This window comes from Microtus pennsylvanicus, chromosome 13 (assembly GCF_037038515.1).
Source record: "Microtus pennsylvanicus isolate mMicPen1 chromosome 13, mMicPen1.hap1, whole genome shotgun sequence".
NCBI classification, from domain to species: domain Eukaryota; kingdom Metazoa; phylum Chordata; class Mammalia; order Rodentia; family Cricetidae; genus Microtus; species Microtus pennsylvanicus.
The window spans coordinates 53948576-53970838 of record NC_134591.1 but is presented as its reverse complement, the minus strand read 5'-3'; the positions used below and the strand labels follow the sequence as shown (position 1 = coordinate 53970838).

General features: G+C 39.5%; 1 protein-coding gene across 7 annotated transcripts in view; it reads right to left on the bottom strand.

Moving 5' to 3' along the window:
• Nucleotides 1-22263, bottom strand: part of Scmh1 (Scm polycomb group protein homolog 1) — a 128829-nt gene that overhangs the window by 39576 nt on the left and 66990 nt on the right. For all 7 annotated transcript variants that reach the window (XM_075944740.1, XM_075944741.1, XM_075944745.1 and 4 more), the window contains 2 exons: nucleotides 20458-20546; nucleotides 13445-13688 (listed from right to left, as the gene is read on the bottom strand). In XM_075944740.1, the coding sequence (XP_075800855.1) occupies nucleotides 13445-13688; nucleotides 20458-20546 (333 nt within the window). The remainder of the gene's footprint in view (nucleotides 1-13444; nucleotides 13689-20457; nucleotides 20547-22263) is intronic.

The window sequence follows — 22263 nt, the reverse complement described above, 5'->3', positions numbered from 1 at the left end:
AGGAACAAGGGCTGTCTCTGATTCTGTTACCTGCTTTTGGGACCCTTCCTTCCTACTAGGTTGTCTCATCCAGCCTTAATAGACGAGAAGGTGCTTAGTCTTACTGCAACTTGATATGCCATGCCTGCACTTTTCTGAAAAGAAGAGTAGTAGATGAGGGAGGGGAAGGGAGGTTATAGGAACAGACTGAGAGGAGAGAAGGGAGAGAGGGAAAACTTATTTGGCTGAGAAAATAATTAATTAATTAGTTAATAATTTTTTTAAAAAGTACAGATGTGTGGAGAACTAGGCATGGGGTAAAGGGTGGGGCTTATGTGTAAGGGGGGTGTAGCTCAGTGTACTGGCCTGACAGTTGTCTTTCCTCACATATCACATCCCAAGTCACTTTAAGTTTCAGTTTTCTCATAAGTAAAATAAAGCTGAAAATAATCATGCCTACTTAGAGTTATAGGAAAATAAAATGAAACAATAAGAAGTGTGAAAGAACATTAGGTAAACATTCCTTTTTCTTACCACAAGAAACATTTCTATTTTGCTTAGAATTTTTAAACATTTGCATATTAATGACTAGTAGGTAGGAAATATGGAGGAGATATTACAATCAGAAAGGGAACAAACAGGCTTACATGCCGGACACATCTTGCTTTCTGAAGTGGATTGCATAAGCGCATTCCTTCCACATGTGTCACTTGCTTCCTAGTCAGGGCAAGAAGCTTGCTAAAACTCTCACGCTGGGACCCACTGAGGCAGGAGACAAAGAAGCATTATTGGAGGGAAGAGGAACGGTAAATGCTGGAAATGCTGTGGAAGGTATTTGCCGTCTTGGTCTTTCTGGCCATCTGCTATTGCAAGGCTATGGCTTTCTGAAAGACACATAAGAGCAGATAGCCCACTCGCCTGGAAGCATCAACTACACAGTGAGTCATGCTTCTTATCAGCATGGATGCAGTCAGGAGATGTGTGGCTTCCAGTGGCTCCCAGCTTGGGGCTCTCTAGTTTGGCTCTGTGGCCTGCCTGGTTGGCCTAGATTTTCCAGTAACAGAACTTTTGAAGGAAGAAGGTATGAAATCAGTCTAACTTCTGAACAAAATCTGGAGAAAAGACATTATCTTGTTCTAGCCTTAAGTAAACAAAAATAATTCCACTACTGTAGGAGCCAGCCATGATAAGCTAAACATGAACAAATCACCCAAAGGAAGTTCTTTATTTCCAACCATTATCACCTGCCAGTGTAGGATCAGCCACCAATAAGTTTAATGGAGGCCTGAGTCTCAGCAGTTTACCCTGAAGCAATACCTGGTTGTAGGAAAGACTACAAACTAAGATTACCTGAGCACCACCCAAGAACAGACCATCCAAAGGAAATGCCTAACGTTCCAACCACTGTAGATAGGATCATCTGCCAGCACACATTCACTAGAATACCCCTAGACAAATGTCAGCCAATCAGGGGTCCTGAACTTCAGAAACCCTTCAAACCCACCTTTACCACTATAAAAACCTGTTGTAATAGGAGCGGTGGGCTGCGTCCCCGGCACCCGGCCGACCGCACGGCTAGCTTTACCTGAAATAATTACATGGAAGCTGTATTCTTTTAAACACTGCTTGGCCCATTTCTATCTAGCCTTTTCTAGGCTAACTCTCACACCTGGACTAGGCCATTTCTAATAATCTACTGTAGCCCACAAGGTGGCTTACCAGGAAGATTCTAGCCTACGTCCATCCTGGGTCGGAGCTTCATCGTGTGTGCCTCAGAAAGCAGAGCTCTCACGTCCGCCCGGGAGCATGGCGTCTCTCTGAGGTGTCAGCTTCCGAGAGGAGAGCTGTGGAGTCTGAGCTCACTTCCTCTTCCTCCCAGCGTTCTGTTCTGTTTACTCCTCCCACCTATCTTCTAACCAATGAGGGCCAAGCAGTTTCTTTTTATTTAACCAATGACCTTCCTCCATCAAAAACCCAATTCTAATTGAGCTCGGGGCTCTCCATTTATTCCAATATGTTGGACATGCGGAGAGACCGAGTGCAAACTTGCATAAAATAAAGGCTCTTGCTTTTACATACAGGACTTGGTCTCCTTGTTGGCTTTTGGGGGACTTCACAGATTTGGGTATAACAACTACCAGTTCTAAGGCACTTGCTGCTTCCCAGAGCCTTGCAGGCAAGTAGGGGGATGGTAATAAATTTCTTACCCTGATCCAGGGCATACATTTCTTGCAGCATATAGAAGAGTGGTACTTTTCTGAGATAAGAAGCCTGTTTCCTCTCACCTCGCTCCAAGATCCTTCTACTTCAGCACTACTGACTGAAACCAAACCATCCTTATCTCACTTAACACGACTGTCTGGTATGGCTCTGCTACAACACAAGCAGCAATTTATTCCTTTTTTGTTGCCAAATAATATCTTATTAAGTAGATATACTGAGTTTTATTTATCTGCTCCTTGGCTGGTGAGTGTTAAGGGTATTTCAACTTTTGAGCTGTAATAAACAGTGCTGCCAAAACACTCATGTTTCATAGGGATGTGTTTTCTGTTTTGCGGGGGTGGGGAGATATATACCTATGAGTGGAAATTCTGGGTCATACAGTAACTACATCCAGCTGTTATAACTTCCAAACTGTTTTCTGATGTGTCTGAAGCATTTTACCCCTTACCAGTAATGTATAAAGAGTCCAATCGTTCTACATCTTCTGTAATATTCATCACTATGTTTTGATTGCAGTTGTATGAGTGGGTGTGAAGTAGCATCACACTGTGATTTAATTAGCATTTCCCTAAAGACAATGACACTGAGCATCTTTCCAAGGCCTTATTGGCTATTTGCATATATTCTCTGGAGAAATATCTACCCAAATAATTTGCCTGTTTATAAGTTAGCATATGCAGTAATAGGTTTCAGTATGGTATTTTCACACATGTGTATAATTATACTTTGTTCTTATTCATCCACCTCCCCTAGATCATCTTTACATCCCCTCTTGCTGGTTTCCTTACCCCTCGCAGCTTCTGTTTTCATGTTGCATGTATTACATTATTGCTACTTTCCCCTTATTCCTTCAGCTTAAGAACTTTTTCTCACCTCTCAACTACACATACACACACAAATCCAGAGTCCACATAAAAAATATGTGCATTTGTCTTTCTGAGTCTGCTTTGCTTAATATCATAAGCTCTGGTTGTATCCATTTTTCTACAAATATCATGATTTCATTTTTTATTATGGAGGAATAAAATTCCATAGTGTGTATATATAATTTTATTTAATATCAAGCATGTGCAATTATAACATTATAACATGTTATAATATTTATATATATTTATATTTAATATATATGTTAGATATAATTCTCTTTATCATTCATTTGTTAATGAAAATTGACTGTTTTAAAATTGGGTTATTTATCTTTTCTATAGCTGAGCTACAAGTGTTCTTTTACATTCTGGAAAATGATTTCAAACAATAAATGTCTTCACTCATTGTAGGCATGTCTGATCGGTGGCCAGGCTGCACGTCTCCCAAGGTAGTTGTGAATGGAACTTAACATATTTTTAGATAAAAATTTGAAAACATTGACATTCCTATGTTGTTCTTCAATTAATTCAGAACAAAGTCCCAAACTGTCACTCTGGCTTACAAAGCCCCACACGATAGGCAGCTGCCTGCTTCTACAGCACCTAGTAATATCACCTTTCCCCTCAGCCTACAAGCTTCTTATATCTTCATTTCGCTCATGCATGGTAGTAGCACAGTGCCAGTGGCTCTGTCTGCATGTTTGTACTCTCTTTCCCTAGCTGGCGCCTTCTTACTCTCCAGGTCTCAATTAAAATAGCAACTTCACAGACAAGTTTTCCTGAAAAGAAATTCTGAGTAAAGAAGCTCTCTTTACACAAAGAAACTTTGGGGGAATGACAGACACAGCCACTATTTTGATTATGGTAATGGTACCATGGATATATATTTAAGTTAAAACTTTTAAAAAATGTACATTTAAAATATGACCTTCTTTGTATGTTTTGAAGACTGAAGCTAGGACCTCGCTTATACTATAGCACATATCCTACCATTGAGCAAGTGGCATCTCTAGCCACTGAAATTACCTCATTACTTATTATAAATATTTATGTCTGTCTCACATCACTAGAACAGAAGTGCCATGAAAGTGAGAAGACTGTCCGTTTGTGTCACTGCTGAATCCTCAGCTTGGCTGAGGCATTCAGTAAATATTTGGTTAATTAATGAATGCATTCTATAAATGATTAGAAAAGAAATTCTGATACAATAGAGAGTAATTTTCCATTCTTTTAGATTCATTGCTATGCTTTAGACTTAGAGAATGGATGGTGGTGGCACATGCCTTTAATCACAGCATTCGGGAGGCAGAGGCAGGTGGATCTCTTGAATCTGAGGCCAGCCTGGTCTACAGAGTGAGTCTACACTGAGAAATTCTGTCTCGAAAAACAAAAAAGAAAAGAAAAAAAAATGTTAAGAGTACCTATTGCAAAATCTCCCTTGGATATGATGAACCAGCCTGCCTCCATCTTGGGTTTGAAAGTCATTTTATAGTAAAGACAAACTAGGCTTATTCCTGCTTATGACTAAATCTCTGTTTCTTAAGGATTGGGCCATGCTGCACCTGTGACCTTCACTACAAATGGTTCTGTACTGTCTCTTCCAGGAAATGGCAACCATGCCTTTGCTTCAGAAAGTTGCTTATAAGCATCTTACAACCCTACTCTTTTTCAAAAAAAAATTGTTATGACCACCTTGCAACCACATTTTTATTTCAGGAGGTTGTTATGACCAACTTGCTATGCTTATGTTCTGCTTCTGTAAGTCTGCCTATTTGCCTGCCAAATCTCCTACTCCTGAACTAAACTCTTATCTTCCCAATGTCCAATACTGATCTCTTAAACTCTACTTTAGGGAGAGACATCTCATGTGCAAGAATTAAAACAAAGCTTGCATTAATTAATCTGGCCATGTGATCTTTCTCCTCACATCTGTGGAATTAACAGAGGATCTCCATTATTGTCATTAGAAATATCATTTATGTTTCATTTAGTCTGTGACACTACTGTAGTATGCTACATATACTCCCCCATTTATAGTGGCTACTTTTATAGTGATAGTATTATAATAATGGCAGTGTACTACAGTAATAGCCTAGTATATCATATATATATAGTAATGATAATATAGCACATTGCTGTATTATAGAATAGTCACAGAAACACAACAGAAATTGTCTTAGAGCTTTCTATTTTCAAGACATGAGCATTTTGTCCATGTGATTTCATTTATTTCTCTCAAGAATTTTTTTGAAGTAGGTATTCTTTTATAAATGGGAATTAGGTAGCAGACAAGTCTCCTAAGGCCAGGCAGCTCTACCACCATCCCCAGCTGCATCAAGGAAACACAGCCCCAAACTGCACTAATTGGATAAAAAGGGGAGTGGTAGCTTTCCCAGTAGGGACAGCCCTGCTCTCTAGGTAGGAGGTCCATGGCATTGTCCCTGCCCCTCCCTGCCACATCCCTGTCCCAGCAGCTGGTCAGCAGACAAGTCTCCTCCAGCCAGGCTGCTTCACCACCATCCCCAGCTGCAGCTGAGGGCACCTGACGCACAGCCCTCACCTGCACCGATTGGAGGGAGAGGGGAGTGGTGGCTCTTTAGGCTGAACAGCCTTGCTCTCTAGGTCCTAGGTCCGGGGTACTGCCTGTGCCCCTCCCCAACCTACCCCTTACCCTGCATCAGGTCAGCAGGCAAGTCTCCTGTGGCCAGGCCACTCCACCACCAGCCCCAGTGGCATCAGAGGCTGCCCTGAGGCACAGGCTCCACCTGAACCAACTGGAGGAAGGGCCAAAGCCTGTACCTTTATTTACTCCAAACCCAGATGAGTAGAAGACAGTGTAAGAACACATTCAACAACATAAAGAGCAATACGGCACCACCAGAACCTACTGGTTCTTCAACAGCAAAACCTGAACCTCTCAAAACAGATAAAACACAAGAAAATGACCTTAAAAATAACTTTATGAAGATGATAGAGGCCTTTAAAGAGGAAATGAAAAATTCCCTTAAAGAAATGGAGGAAAAGACAAGCAAAAAATTGGAAGAAATCAATAAATCCCTTAAAGAAAGCCAGTTAAGTCAAGAAAAAAAAAACAATTAAAGAGTTGAGGGAAACAATTTAAGACTTGAAAACTTAAAAACAGGCAATAAACAAAACACAAACCAAGGGGATTCTGGAAATGAAAAATCCGAGTAAAGGAATAGGAACCATAAATGCAAGCATAACCAAGAGAATACAAGAGATGGAAGAGAGAATTTCAGGCACTGAAGATAAGGTATAGCTAGTTCAAGGACAGTTAGGACTGTTACACAGAGAAACCCTGTCTTGAAAAAAAGATCCAACAAATTCTTAACACAAAACGTCCAGGAAATCTGGGACACCACAATAAGACCAAATCTAAGAATAATAGGGATAGAAGGAGAACTCCAGCTCAAAGACACAGAAAACATATTCAACAAAAAATCATAGAGAAAAACTTTCCCAAACTAAAAAAATCCATCAATGAAACTTACAAAACACCAAATAGATTGATTAGACCCCCCCCAAATCCCTTCACCATATACAATCAAAACACTAAACATCCAGAATAAAGAAAGAATATTAAGAGGTGAAAAAAAAAAAGGCCAGAAGGTCCTGGAAAGACGTTTTTGCAGACACTAAGAGACCATGGATGTCAGCCCAGATTACTATACCCAGCAAAACTTTCAATCATCATAGATAGAAAAAAAAAACCACAAGATATTCCATGACAAAGCCAGATTTAAAAAATACCTAACCACAAACCCAGCTCTATAGAGAGTACTAGAAGGAAAATTCCAACCCAAGGAAGCTAACCGCATCCAGAAAAATACAGGCAATAGATAATCTCACACCAGAAAATCCCAAAGAAGGGAAACACAAACACACTACATTCACCACCAACAAAATCAGAAAATAACAGGAATTAACAATCACCGATCATTAATATCCCTTAATATCAATGGACTCAATTCACCTATAAAAAGACACAGGCTAACAGAATGGATATGAAAACAAGACCCATCCTTCTGTGACATATAAGAAACACACCTCAACTTCAAAGACAGACATTACCTGAGAGTAAAGGGTTGGGAAAATATTTTCCAATCAAATTCACCTAAGAAACAAGCTGGTATAGCTATCCTAATATCTAACAAAATAGACGCCAACTAAAATTAATCAAAAGAGATGGAGAAGGACATTTCATATCCATCAAAGGAAAAAAAATCCAGCAAGATTTTTAAATCTTGCTCAAATCTAAATACAAATACAAGAACATCCACATTTGTAAAAGAAACATTACTAAAACTTAAAGCACAAATCAAACCCCACACACTAATAGTGGGAGACTTCGACACCCCATTCTCACAAACAGATAGGTCTACCAGACAGAAATTTGAGACATGAGGAAACTAATAGATGATGTGACTCAAATGGATTTAACAAACATATAGAACATTTCACCCAAACACAAAATATACCTTCTTCTCAGCACTTCATGGAACCGTCTCTAAAATTGACCACATATTTGGTCACAAAGCAAATCTCAAAAGAGAAAAAAATGGAATAACTCTCTGTATCTTATCAGATCACTGTGGCTTAAAGTTAGAATTCAACAACATTAATTGCAGAAACCTACTGACTCATGGAAACTGAACCATGCTCAACTGAATCACCACTGAGTCAAGGAAGAAATAAAGAAATTAAAGATTTCTTTAATTTAAGTGAAAATGAAGGCATAACGTACCCAAACTTATGGGACACTTTGAAAGCAGTGCAAAGAGGAAAATTCATAGCACTAAGTGCCCACATAAAGAACCTGGAGAAATCCCACACTAGTGACTTAACAGCATACCTGACAGCTCTAGAACAAAAAGAAGCAAACTCACCCAGGAGGAGTGACAGGAAAGAAACTGAGGGCTGAAATCAATAAAATAGAAACAAATAGAACAATAAAAAGAATCAACGAAACAAGGAGTTGGTTCTTTGAGAAAATCAACTAGACAAACCCTTATCCAAACTAACCAAAAGGCAGAGAGAATATCCAAATTAACAAAATCAGAAGTGAAAAGGTGGACATAACAAAAAACACTGAGGAAATTCAGAGAATCATTAGGTCATACTTCAAAAACCTGTTCTCCACAAAATTGGAAAATGTAAAAGAATAAAGGAAGGTTGGATAGGGGAACACTGAAGCACAATTCTTAGTTAAGGGAGCCACCTTAGGGTTGGCAAGAGACTTGAACCTAGAGTGGCTCCCAGGAGCCCAAGCTGAGGTCCCCAGTTAGTTCCTTGGGCAGCTGAGGATAAGGGAACCTGAAATGACCCTAGCCTATAGCAATACTGACGAATATCTTGCATATCATCATAGAATCTTCATCTGGTGATGGATGGAGATAGAGACAGAGACCCACATTGGAGCACTGGACTGAGCTCCCAAGGTCCCAATGAGGAGCAGAAGGAGGGAGAACATGAGCAAAGAAGTAGGGACCACGAGGGGTGCACCCACCCACTGAGACAGTGGAGCTGACCTACTGGGAGCTCACCAAGGCCAGCTGGACTGTGACTGAAAAAGCATGGGATAAAACTGGACTCTCTGAACATGGCTAACAATGAGGGCTGATGAGAAGCCAAGGACAATGGCACGGGGTTTTGATCCTACGTAATATGCTGGCTTTGTAGGAGCCTAGCCAGTTTGGATGTTCACCTTCCTAGATATGGACGGAGGGGGGAGGACCTAGGACTTACCACGGGGCAGGGAACCCTGACTGCTCTTTGGACTGGAGAGGGAGGGGGAGAGGAGTAGGGGGAGGGGGAGAAGGGTGGGAGGAGGGGGAGGGAAATGGGAGGCTGGGAGGAGGTGGAAACTTGTTTTTTTTTTCCTTTTCTCAATAAAAAAATGTATATAAAAAAAAGAAAATGTAAAAGAAATGGACAATTTTCTGGATAGGTATGACTTACAAAATTAAATCGAGACCAGATAAACAACTTAAACAAACCAATAACCCCTAAGGAAATAGAAGCACTCATTAAAAGTTTCACCCCTCCCCAAAAAAGTGAGGGCCAGATGGTGACAGCACAGAATCCTACCAGAACTTCAAAGAAGAATACCAATATGCCTCAAATTGTTCCACATAATAGAAACAGAAGGAATGTTGCTAAACTCTTTTTATGAGACTACAGTTACCTTGATACCAAACCACACAGACACAACTAAGAAAGAGAATTACAGACCAATCTCCCTCATATACATTGATGCAAATATACACAATAAAATATTGGCAAACCGAATCTAAGAACACATCAGACCCATCATCCACCATGATCGAGTTGGCTTCATCCAAGAGATGCAGGGATGGTTAAACATACGAAAATCTGTCAATGAGCCGGGCGGTGGTGGTGCATGCCTTTAATCCCAGCACTCGGAAGGCAGAGGCAGGTGGATCTCTGTGAGTTCGAGACCAGCCTGGTCTACAGAGCTAGTTCCAGGACAGGCTCCAAAGCCACAGAGAAACCCTGTCTCGAAAAACCATAAAAAAAAAAAAAGAAAATCTGTCAATGTAATCCACCATATAAATAAACTGAAAGAAAAAAACCCATATGATCATCTCATTAGATGCTGAAAAAGCATTTGACAAAATCCAACACCCCTTCATGATAAAGGTCTTAGAGAGAGCAGGGATACAAGGAATGTATCTAAACATAATAAAAGCAATATACAGCAAGCCAACAGTCAACATGAAACTAAATGGAGAGAAACTCAAAGTGATTCCACTAAAATCAGGAACAAGACAAGGCTGTCCACCCTCTCCATATCTATTCAATACAGTACTTGAAGTTCTAGCTAGAGCAATAAGACAACAAAAGGAAATTAAGGGGATATATGATGGGGGGGAGAGTCTTCTGTTTTGTGTTAATTTCATTGGTTAAATAAAGAGACTGCCTTGGCCCTTTAATAGGACATAAAATTAGGTAGGCGGAGTAAACAGAACAGAATGCTGGGAGAAAGAAGCTGAGTCAAGGAGTCATCATGATTCTCCCACCCGACACAGTCGCAGGTTAAGATCTTTCCTGGTAAGCCAGCTCGTGGAGCTACACAGATTATTAGAAATGGGTTAGATCGATATGTAAGAGCTAGCCAATAAGAAACTGGAACTAATGGGCCTGGCAGTGTTTAAAAGAATACAGTTTCCGTGTAATTATTTCGGGTAAAGGTAGCCGTGTGGGTGGCTGGGTGCAGGGACGCAGTCCACCGCTCCTATTACAACAGATATAAATTAGAAAGGAAGAAGTAAAACCTTTGCTATTTGCAGATGATATGCTAGTATACATAAATGACCCCAGAAATTCTACCAGGGAATTGGTGATAAACACCTTCAGCAATGTGGTGGGATACAAAATTAACTAAAAAAAAAAAAAGAAAAAAGAAAAAAGAAAAAAAATCAGTTGCCTTCCTATACACAAATGATAAATGAGCTGAAAAAGAAATCAAGGAAACATCACCCTTTACAATAACCTCAAATGACATAAAATATCTTGGGGTAACTCTAACCAAACAAGTGTAAGACCTGTAAGACAAAAACTTTAAGTCTCATAAGAAAGAAATCAAAGAAGATATCATAAAATGGAAAGATTTCCCATGCTCTTAGATAGGTAGGATCAACATAGTAAAAGTGGAAATCTTACCAAAAGTAATCTACAAATTCAATGCAATCCCTATCAAAATTCCATCACAATTCTTCGCAGACCTCAAAAGAATAATACTCAATTTCATATGAAAAACAAACAAACAAAAAACCCAGGATAGTCAAAACAATCCTGTACAATAAAGGAACTTCTAGAGGTGTTACCATCCCTGACTTCAAGCTCTACTATAGAGCTATAGTAATAAAAACAGCCTGGTATTGGCATAAAAACAGACACATGAATCAATGGGATCGAATCAAAGACCCTGACATAAATCTACATACCTATGAACAACTGATTTTTGACAAAGAAGTCAAAATTGTACAATAGAAAAAAGAAAGCATCTTCAGCAATTAGTACCAGCATAACTGGATGTTGATATGTAGAAGAATGAAAATAGATCCATAGCTATCATTACATACAAAACTCAAGTCCAAGAGGATCAAACACCTCAACATAAATCCTGCTACACTGAAACTGATAGAAGAGAAAGTGAGAAGTAGCCTTGAACAAATTGGCACAGGAAACCACTTCCTGAATATAACACTAGTAGCACAGACACTGAGAGCAACAGTTAACAAATGGGACCTCCTGAAACTGAGACGTTTCTGTAAGGCAAAGGGCATGTTCAATAAGACAAAATGAAAGCCTACAGAATAGGAAAATATCTTCGCCAACCCTACATCTGATCTCCAAAATATACAAAGAACTCAAGAAACTAGCCATCAAAACACCAAATGATTCAACTAAAAAAATGGGGTACAAAAATGGGGTACAGATCTAAATACAGAATTCTCAACTGAAGAAACTTAAATGGCCAAAAGACATTTGAGGAATTGCTCAACATCCTTAGCCAGCAGAGAAATGCAAATCAAAACGACTCTGAGATACCATCTTAAACCTGTCAGAATGGCTAGAATCAGAAACACTGATGACAGCTTATGTTGCAGAGGATGTGGGGTAATGAGAACACACTTCCATTGCTGGTGGGAGTGCAAACTTGTACAGGCACTTTGGAAATCAGTATGGTGGTTTCTCAGAAAATTGGGAATCAATCTACTTTGAGACCCAGCAATACCACCCTTGGGCATAAAAGGATGTTCAATCATACCACAAGGACATTTGCCCAGCTATGTTCATAGCAGCATTATTTGTAATAGTCAGAACCAGGAAACAACCTAGATATCCTTCACAGGAAGAATGAATAAAGAAAATAGGTATATTTACACAATGGAGTATTACTTAGCAGTAAAAACAATGACATCTTGGAATTTGCAGGCAAATGGATGGACCTAGAAAAATACCACCCTGAGTGAAGTACGCCAAACCCAGAAAGACAAACAGGGTATGTACTCACTCATAAGTGGATATTAGACATAAAGAAAAGGATAACCGGGAAACAACCTACAACCCCTGAGAAGCTAGCTAACAAGGATACTAGAGAAACATGCATGGATGCCCCTAGGAAGGGAAATTAGGTAAGATCTCCTGACTAAATTTAGAGGTGGGGTGAAGGGAAGGGGAGGAGAACATGAAGGAAAGGGATGGTTGAGTTGGGGGAGGGCCAGAGAAGGGAGATCAAGGAAAGAGATATCTTGATAGAGGGCACCATTATATGGTTAGGGAGAAATCTGGTGCTAGGAAAACTCCCAGGAATCTACAAGGATTACCACAGCTAAGATTCCTAGCAATAGCAGACAGATAGCCTGAATTGGTTTTCCCCTGTAATCAAATTGATGACCACAGTAATTGTCATCATAGAACCTTCACCTAGTAAGTGATGGAAGCAGATGCAGCGATCCACGGTTAGGCACAGAGCAGAGCATCCAGAGTGCAGCTGAAGAGAGGGAGGAGCAATTATATGAGCAAAGGGCCACTGGTAATGGGACCAGGATTTATCCCCAGTGTATGAACTGGCTTTTTGGAGCCCATTCCATATGGTGGAATACCTTGCTAAGCTGCAATTCAGGGGGTGGGGTGGGGAGGGGCATGATCCCGCCTCAACTTGATGTGGCGACTTTGTAGACTTCCTATGGGAGGCCCTACCCTTTCTGAGTAGTACCTGGGATGGTGGGTTGGGGGAAGGTGTGGAGGTAGAATGGGAAGAGGAGAGGGAGGGGAACTAGTTGGTATGTAAATTGAAAAAAACCTTTTAAATAAAAAGATAAAATAAAAACAAATGGGAATTTGAGGTTTAGATAGGTGAATTAACTGCTGTTGAAGAGAAGAACTAACGCCTATCCTCAATTGCCTTATTTCAAAGGCTCTACTTTGTCCACCCTGTTGCAGTATTTCTTAAATGTTCATCAACAGTGTTACCCAGCTCGTTACACTACTCTCAAGGCTTGGGGGAAACATTTGTCCTGAGAATGACACTTCCTAACTTTGAAAAGGGTTAGGTGAAAAAGTAGGAGTCGCCAGAGAATAAGTTGAGATATCTAGAAGAGAGAATGTTGTACTTTATCCCAAACTTCATGCCTGGCTTCATTTGATTTTACTTCTGAAATGTTAGTGATTATTCTCTGGCAGCCCTCAGTGTATACTTAAGGAGCCAGCCCTCATTTTTCCCTGCCGAAAGTGAAGGATGCCAGTAAAACACATGACCACAGCAGACCGGGGCCATTTCTCTCACCGTCTGAGCGCTGGGTTCAGGGGATTAATAGGCTCTTTACCTTTGGTGCCAGGTGGCTGCAGATTATCTCCAGTCAAAGAACACCAGCCCACAGGAAAGATGTCCCGGGAGTCAAAGCGGCACCAATAATCAAATGCACCTCGCCACCCATCAAAAGTGACAAGCACCTCTGAGCCTCGAACTTCTCCAATAGTGGCTGGGCAAATGAAATGAGGGTTCTTTCTGTCTACAGCTTCTAACTTCATTCCCATTTTGAAGAAATTGTGAGAAGGTGATGGTGGCTCCTAGATGAGAAAAAGAAATATTCAGACCTACCTCTAAGTTGTGAGGTGGATACACAAATCAAACTTCAAATAAATTCACTGCCCACTCTATTCTTTTCTCTTAGCAATGAGTACCTGGCTGGAAACAACCCTCTACTTTGCCATCCTTTCAGCATTATTTTGAGGTGTTCTTTCTCTTTCGTCTTCAAATGAATTAATCAGCTTTTCAAGATAGATAGAAAAACTATATTGGATTTGAACTGGAACTGCAATGCATTTAGACTGACTTGGGAAAAAATAACATTCATTACTGATAACATTAAACCTTATCTATGAACATGATAGCCTTTTCCATTTAAAATTTCTTTAATATAGATTTCTCCTTTATATAAAAATTTAAATCTCCTTTGTAAATATGTCACACTTAAAATTTTTTGTTACATTTATTCATTTTGTATGTGGGTGTGTGATGTATGTGCTATGGCACATATGTAGTTAAAATACAACTTAAGGGAGTTGATTTTTTTTCTACCATGTAGGTTCCAGGGATAAGACTCAGGTTATCAGGCTTGGCAGCAAGCACCTTTATCCACTGAATCATCTTGCCATTTCTTTGTGCTTACTAACATTTTTTAGGCATATTAATATTCCATTTTAACCATGAATGGTATTTTGAAAATTTATTATCAAACTATGGAGGCTGGAGAGATGGCTCAGCGGTTAAGAGCACTGGCTGCTCTTTCAAAGGTCTTGAGTTTAATTCCCAGCAACTACATGGTGGCTCGCAACCATCTGTAATGAGATCTGAGGAAGAGACTTGGTCAGTCATCCTCATCAACTTAGACCATGAAATCCAATTTGGACAAGTTCAACAGATCCACCATATACGGGCCGCCCATGCATGCTTCAGCATTGCTAGGGCATAAATTTCATTTTTTTTTCATTCAAAATTTCTAGCCGGGCGGTGGTGGCGCACGCCTTTAATCCCAGCACTTGGGAGGCAGAGGCAGGTGGATCTCTGGAAAGTTCGAGGCCAGCCTGGTCTACAAGAGCTAGTTCCAGGACAGGCACCAAAGCTACAGAGAAACCCTGTCTCGAAAAACCAAAAAAAAAAAAATCTGTAAGGTAGGAATAAATGATGCTTTAAAAGTTGATCAATATACTGATTAATAAATGAAATTCTGTCTGATTTATTTATCAATCACTGAGAGATAAACATAGAAATATTTCCTACTGATTGCAGGTTTTCTAGTTTTGTTGTGTGTTGCAGAATGAGGCCCTCCGAGCAAAACAGCTGCCATCTTCAGAGCAGCTGTGTCTGCTTACAACAGATCAGCACTAACAGCCCGCCGGTGTTCCCTCAGAGAAAAGGTCACTGGGCCCTCTCCTGAGTTGTGGCTGCTCTTTTAGGGTCTAGTGAGGTACTAGAGTACATAGGCTTGGAAGGCTCTCTGGAGAGAGGAGCTCCACCTACTTATGTAGCTACGGGGAAGTCATCATCCATGCTGGATCCAGGGTAGCTGCTGTGAGGTCACGAAAGCAACCCTTCACTGTGCTCTGGAAGTTTGCCCAATGAACTCACTGAGTTCCCTAGGATGAACTTTGCTTTGTCATTGGGCCTTATAAGGAAAGGCTAGACAGTGCCTACAACTTCCTAGTGAAGGAATTCCCACACCTCCATTGATTGTCATTTTTTCACCTTCATGTACTCTGAGGCTATTTTTATGGAGCACATGTACTATGATTGTTTTGTTTTCTTGGTGAATTGTATGTTTTAATCATCACCTAGTGACTTCTTCAGTATTTTTTAGTACCAACATCTGACTTAAGTATATATCAATTTTATCTTTTATGCTCCCCCCTCTTTATATATATGCACATATACACACACCACACACATATACATATATTTGATATAGAGTTTTAAAATGGATCCATGACTTGCCTGGAGCTTGCTACATAGACTACACTGTCCTTGAATGCATAGAGATACACTTGCTGCCTCCTCTACCTCCCAAGAGTTGGAATTTAAGGCATGTGCCACCCTGTCTGGTAACTACTATAAATATTTTTATGTTATTACATTTAAGTAGTGTCTGTTCCAAATGGTATGTTGTAATTAAAAAGTTTCTCATGATAACCAGGGTATCAGAATACTTATTTATTTACTTATTTATTTTTTGAGAGGAGGTCTATATTTTCCAAGTTTGACCCAAATGTCTGGGTTAAAGAGATTTTCCCATTTTAGCCTCCTGAAAACTTGAACTGCATACCAGTAGGTACCACTGAGTCCATTTTCTTTCCTTCTTTCCTTCCTTCTTTCTTTGTAGCATGAATTCTAACTATTCTTAATAAAAGCCTGGAGTCAGATACTAGGGGGTGAAAGCTGAGGGATCAGAGAAGCAGTGCAGCCAGTCACTAGAGAGACCTTTTACCCCTACTGAATCCTCAAACAAAAAGGGTGATCCTGTCCTCAGATTGTGTCCTCTGATGGACTGCTTCAGACTGCATCTCGAGACTGCATCCTCGGATTGCAACAGTGTCCACCAAACCTCAGACTGCATCCGAGCTTGTCTTCTTCAGATTTCTCTCTCTGCCCAGCCATATCTCTTCCTGTCTCCACTTCCCACGTACTGGATTAAAGGTATGAGCCACCACTGCCTGGCCTCTAGTGGCTTAGCTCTGAACTCTGATCTTCAGGCAAGCTTTATTTGTTAAAACACAAACAAAATATCACTGCCTTTATTTATTTATTAATTCATTCATTCTTTTTGGTTTTTCAAGACAGGGTTTCTCTGTTTAGCCCTGACTGTCCTGGAACTTACTTTGTAGAGTAAGCTGGCCTTGAATTCGGAGATCCACCTGCCTCTGTCCTCCAAATGCTGGAATTAAAGGTGTGCGCTACCACCACCCAGCTATATTTATTACAGATATGTTACTGTCTATGTTTATATTTAGCTTGATTTATGGTTTACTTTTAAATTAAGTTTCCTATACTTTTCCTTCACTTACTGAGAAGTTAAACATTCTATTTGTAAGTGTTTTGTGGATCCCTTAAGATTTTAACTATATGGCTGATACACAAATTCTTAAACATCTTTCTTTATTAAAAGTTCTTCCCTTTTTCTCCTTTACTGACTCAGAAGTTATTCTATTATAATTGTTTTGTGGATTCCCTTAAGAATGTAACTGTATAGATGACATACTCTAAACCATCTTTATTTCTAGTCCTAGACAATGGAAGGACTTTAGATAGTTTTAAACTACTCCTGGGTAATACTGTGATAAGTAATTACTTCTTACATTGCTTTTACTCCTGATTAACAACTTTTGTTATTATTATTAGAGTACATAGAATCTACATGTTAACAAACCCATTTCCTCCCCAATTCTTCTTATATCTCATTCCTACTTGTGGTTCAATTGCTTTCTTCTTAAACACACTCAGAAACTATGGTAGGCTCTGCCTACACTGGTCTGTTTGATAGTCTGATTTTTAGCTCCATTCTGAAATGGGAGTGTGGTTAGATATCAACTCCAAGGTAGATGACTTAGTACTTTGTAACATAATGTATCGCCTTTCCTTTGAACTGCTGCTGTGGAGAAATGTGCTGTGGTTAAAGTAACCCCTATGAAGGCATCCTGCTGATTGCTTGCTCAGACCTTATGTTTTGACCTTAGTTTCCTACAGTTTTAAGACTGCCTTATTCTTATAATGCACATTTGCTTTGATTATACATGCTGGGAAACTCATGATCTTTTCAAATGCAACTCCTTTTTACTCTTTCTAACTAGTCTTCCTGGGTTTCATGATCTCCAAGTATGAAGCTTCCTTATATTCTCCTTGTTTTATCTCCTTGGTAAGTACTTCCATTTCTTTATTTCTCATTTTATAGTCTGAGGGGGAAACTCCTTATAGATAGTATATTTTGGTGTATGTCTTTTAAGTTACATATGTGCTATTAATCTTTAATACCAAAGGTTTAAAATGTCTCAAGTTTCATTTTCAGATGTTCAATTTGGTCCTTTTAAAAATGTGGCGTTTAAAAAACTCCCAAGGTCCCAATGAGGAGCAGAAGGAGTGAGAACATGAGCAAAGATGTCGGGACCACGAGGAGTGCACCCACCCACTGAGACAGTGGAGATGATCTACTGGGAGCTCACCAAGGCCAGCTGGACTGTTACCAGAAAAAGCATGGGATAAAACTGGACTCTCGGAACATGGCGAACAATGAGGGCTGATGAGACGCCAAGGACAATGGCACGCGGTTTTGAACCTACGCAATGTGCTGGCTTGGTGGGAGCCTAGCCAGTCTGGATGTTCACCTTCCTAGATATGGATGGAGGGGGGAGGACCTAGGACGTACCACAGGGCAGGGAACCCTGACAGCTCTTTGGACTGGAAAGGGAGGGGGAGAGGAGTGGGGGGAAGGGGAGAGGGGTGGGAGGAGGGGGAGAAGAGTGGGAGGAGGGGGAGAAGAGTGGGAGGAGGGGGAGGGAAATGGGAGGCTGGTGGGAGGAGGTGGAAATTTGTTTTTTTTTCTTTTCTTTATCCTCCTTTTATCAATAAAAAAAATTTAAAAAAAAAATGGTGTTTTGAGCTATTGAGATGGCTCAGAGGTTAAAGGCACTTGTTGACAAGTCTGATAATTCAAGTCCCATCTGCAACATGAGGACTCAAAGAGTGGAAGGAGAGAACCCACTCCTGTAAGTTGTCCTTTGACGTCCATATATGTATGTTATGATAGGTACCCCTCCCTACAAAATAAAATAAATATATAAATATAAGTTAAAAATAAAAATTATTTCATATTTCTTCTAGTTCTTCAGGCATTTTCAAATACTTAGGTTTTACCCTATAGCTGATATTTGTATTGTCTGCAACTACTTGGGGTGTCTCTATCATGTGAAGTCTAGACAATCCAAACACAAGGGAGATGGCTGCACCCCAATTTCTTCACAGTCTCTTCCTGAGAAATGTCACTATCTTTTTCACTAAGGGCTAAAATGTAAGTGATTGGGCCAGGCCCTAAGATCTACTTAAGCTTGCATGGGTCCAAACCTCATCTTGTGTTTTACCAAGATTCTATAAAGTAAGATTGGCAGAGCCCCCATAACAGCTATTCATTTAGCACATATGTTTAACACTGTTGTTTTTCTTATTTTCTAGTAAGCTCCACAAAGCACGAAGGAGAGTATTGATGATTCTTCCCCATACACCCACCTCACAGTTTGAGGTATTTCTCATTCTCAAGTGGCCCAATATATTTGAAAACCAGAATGCTCTTATGATTTAGATTTAATTACCAGCACAGGCAAACTTAACTCAGTCATGTCCACAGTAACTCTCACCCTACTGGAGAACTTAACTACCAACAGACTGACTTTCTTCTTGAGGCACAGAAAGAATAAGCACAGGTTATCCATCCCTGTTCTGTCCCTTACTAGCTATGTGATTTTAAGTAAATTCCTTACTCAGAAGCAGCTAGCTCAGCAGGTAAGAGCACTCACTGCGTACTCTTGCAGAGGACCCAATTTTCACTCCCAGCACCCACATAATGGTTTACAACCTGTATTCCATTTCCTGGGAATCTGACACCCTCTTCTGGCCCTCATGGGCACAGGGCATGCATGTGGTACAAATGCATTAATATGAGCAAAACACCCATACACACGAATAAATAAATGCAATTAAAAACTTTAAAGTATGCTTCCTTAATGATTAAGTGAGTTGAGTAATTCTTCATACATATAAGCTAGATGTGGGTAATAAATATGATAATATGTATAAGGCTACAAACATATTATAGATAATTCACATTTTCCCCTATTTAGAACACAGTCTACAGAACTCTGTAAGAATTATACCTTTAGGTTTACACTATATTTCATAGTTCTAATAAACACATCTTAATTTTTTAGTAACCCTGTTACTAGACATAAAGATATCTATAGATAAAGTCAGAAAAGATCTTACCAGATAGATTATCTTGTTATTGATAGCTAGAACCTCCAAACCAGAAATCCTGTCTCGTTCTTTTTTTTTAATTAAAATCTCTTTTTTAAAAAAAATATTTATTTATTATCTATACAATAGTCTTTCTGTGTGTATGCCTGAAGGCCAGAAGAGGGCACCAGACCTCATTACAGATGGTTGTGAGCCACCATGTGGTTGCTGGGAATTGAACTCAGGACCTTTGGAAGAGGGGACCATCTCTCTAGCCCTCCTATCTCGTTCTTATAGTCTAATACAATTCTCTGAAGATAACATTTGCTTTATAGATTTTTTAAAAATATTTATTTATTATGTATACAGTGTTAGTTTCCATGTCTGCCTACAGGCCAGAAAAGGGCACCAGATCTTATTATAGATGGCTGTGAGCCACCATGTGGTTGCTGGGAATTGAACTCACGACCCATGGAAGAACAGTCAGTGTTCTTAACCTCTGAGTCATCTCTCCAGCCCTGCTTTATAGATTTTTAAATCTTCTGCTGAACTAGTGTCTGAGAAGCATTCTCATGCCATAGAAATAAAAGAGACAGTAGAGGTTCAGTAATTGATAGAAAGCAAAGGCAAGTATTTGATTTTTTGTTTGTTTGTTTTGGTTTTGTTTTTTCAAGACAAGGTTTCTCTGTGTAGCCCTGGCTGTCCTAGAACTTGATCTGTAGACCAGACTGTCCTCAAACTCAGAGATCCACCTGCCTCTGCCTCCTGAGTTCTCACCGCTGCCTGGCTAGTTGTTTGATTTTTAAGAAGCTTGCAGATCGTGATAGCTGAGGGATAGTATACCTTATGGAAAATCTTGATGGGAGCCATCTCTGCTCCATTTAGTGTCTTCAAAAGAAACATGGGCCAAGAGGAGGCATTCAGTCGAAATCCTGCAGTGAATATAATGGAGATCAGGTTAACAAAAAATGTTACCAAAGGGCAAGGTGATATCAAGTTCTCCCTCCAGAATCTTGCTACTCCTGCCACACCTATGCTGTGACACTCATAGGCCCTTGAAAAGGGTTTAAAAATTGGACAAAGGAAATGGCTCATTAGACAGATGAGGAAAAGAGGCCCTTTGGAGAGAATGTAAATTTATCCTAGGTAATGCAACAAGTAAGTGGTACAACAGGGTCTCCAAACCAAAGACAAATATAACCATAATTCCTCAAATGCTTTCTTGCATAAATCCAAGACAGATATAATATAGGAAAAACAGATACTTGGAAGTGATATAAACAGTACACTATAAAATTGGATTTAACAGTCTCTTAATAAAAAACAGTTGATTAAGTAAGTCAGTTTGTTAGTCTAAAAACACAAGTAAGCCAATCAATCACTATAAAACAACTCACTATTTTCCTATGGCTCTCTGAAGACAATCACATATGCACATATACTTTTGAACTTCTTGTCTTCATAAATAACTAAGATCAATGAATGATGAAACAGAAAAATCATTCTACCCTAAATTATTCATTTCGCCAAAAAGAAGCCTAAACATTTAATTGTCCATTGAAATCCACAAAGTCAGTGGGAATGTACCATTGAATTAGTGAGTGGTAAAAATTAAGATCATTATTAAATTTGGTCTTCTGATTTGATTCTCAAGTCCTCCTTTCAATTTGGCTTCAAGCCCCTATACTGAAATGATTTTAAAACTGTCTCCCAACCTCGGCCTTATCATCATAGTCAGAGGACAGTCTGTGTCAATGCTGAACATATGGAACTAACAGCAGAAAGTTGTTAAGTGTGAAGCTCTGTGCCAATCACTTTCCACTGACTGCTGAATATTTAAGCAGCCTCAAAACATAGACAGTATCTTCATTTTACAGATGAGGAAGGAGACAACAATAAATTATTTAAGGTTTCAAATGTGCAAATGACACAATCTGAGTATGCAATCTGATACCTGATCCTATATGCTTATGCACTATGTTGAAATAAATATGAAAGTCAAAATTAAAAATCACCTTTTGGGATTAGCATTAAAAACTAGTTAAATTCATGAGAAAGAGAAAATGAAAGTTAGGAAGGGGCAATACCTTCATATGATTTACATTTTCTGTCCCAATCTAACTCTACTAAGTCAACCTTCCTAAAACAAGTAGGTTCTTGGGAGAGCTCATTCCTATCAACAACAGCAATAGCAAGGTGGGCATTTTATTACTTAATCTGAAACTGCCATCTCTTACTCTTTTGTTGCTTAGCCACTTTGTTCTTTTGAAAAACAAAACAAAAACAATATTCTTAACTCCACATGATTTGGTGGGATCTCAATCAGGTTGCCCTATCTACTTGGCCACAGGATGGAAAATAATTCCATGTTGGAGCATCAGATTCTTTTAGATCAAAATTATATGTGTAAATGTGGGTCAATTATCTTGTGGCATTAAAAGTATGCTAAAAAGGGTCATAGCTGTAAGAATATATATAAATTCAGCATTGATACATAGAAAACATTTCCAAATAAGACCAAAGTAGGGCTGGGATGGAGAGAACTATAGCATTTAAAACAGCCTATTAAAACACAATACTAGATCATTTCTTGGCCTTCTTGGTTATAAGATTAAATAACTCTTGCCTCCTTTTTGTCCTTTTCTAATC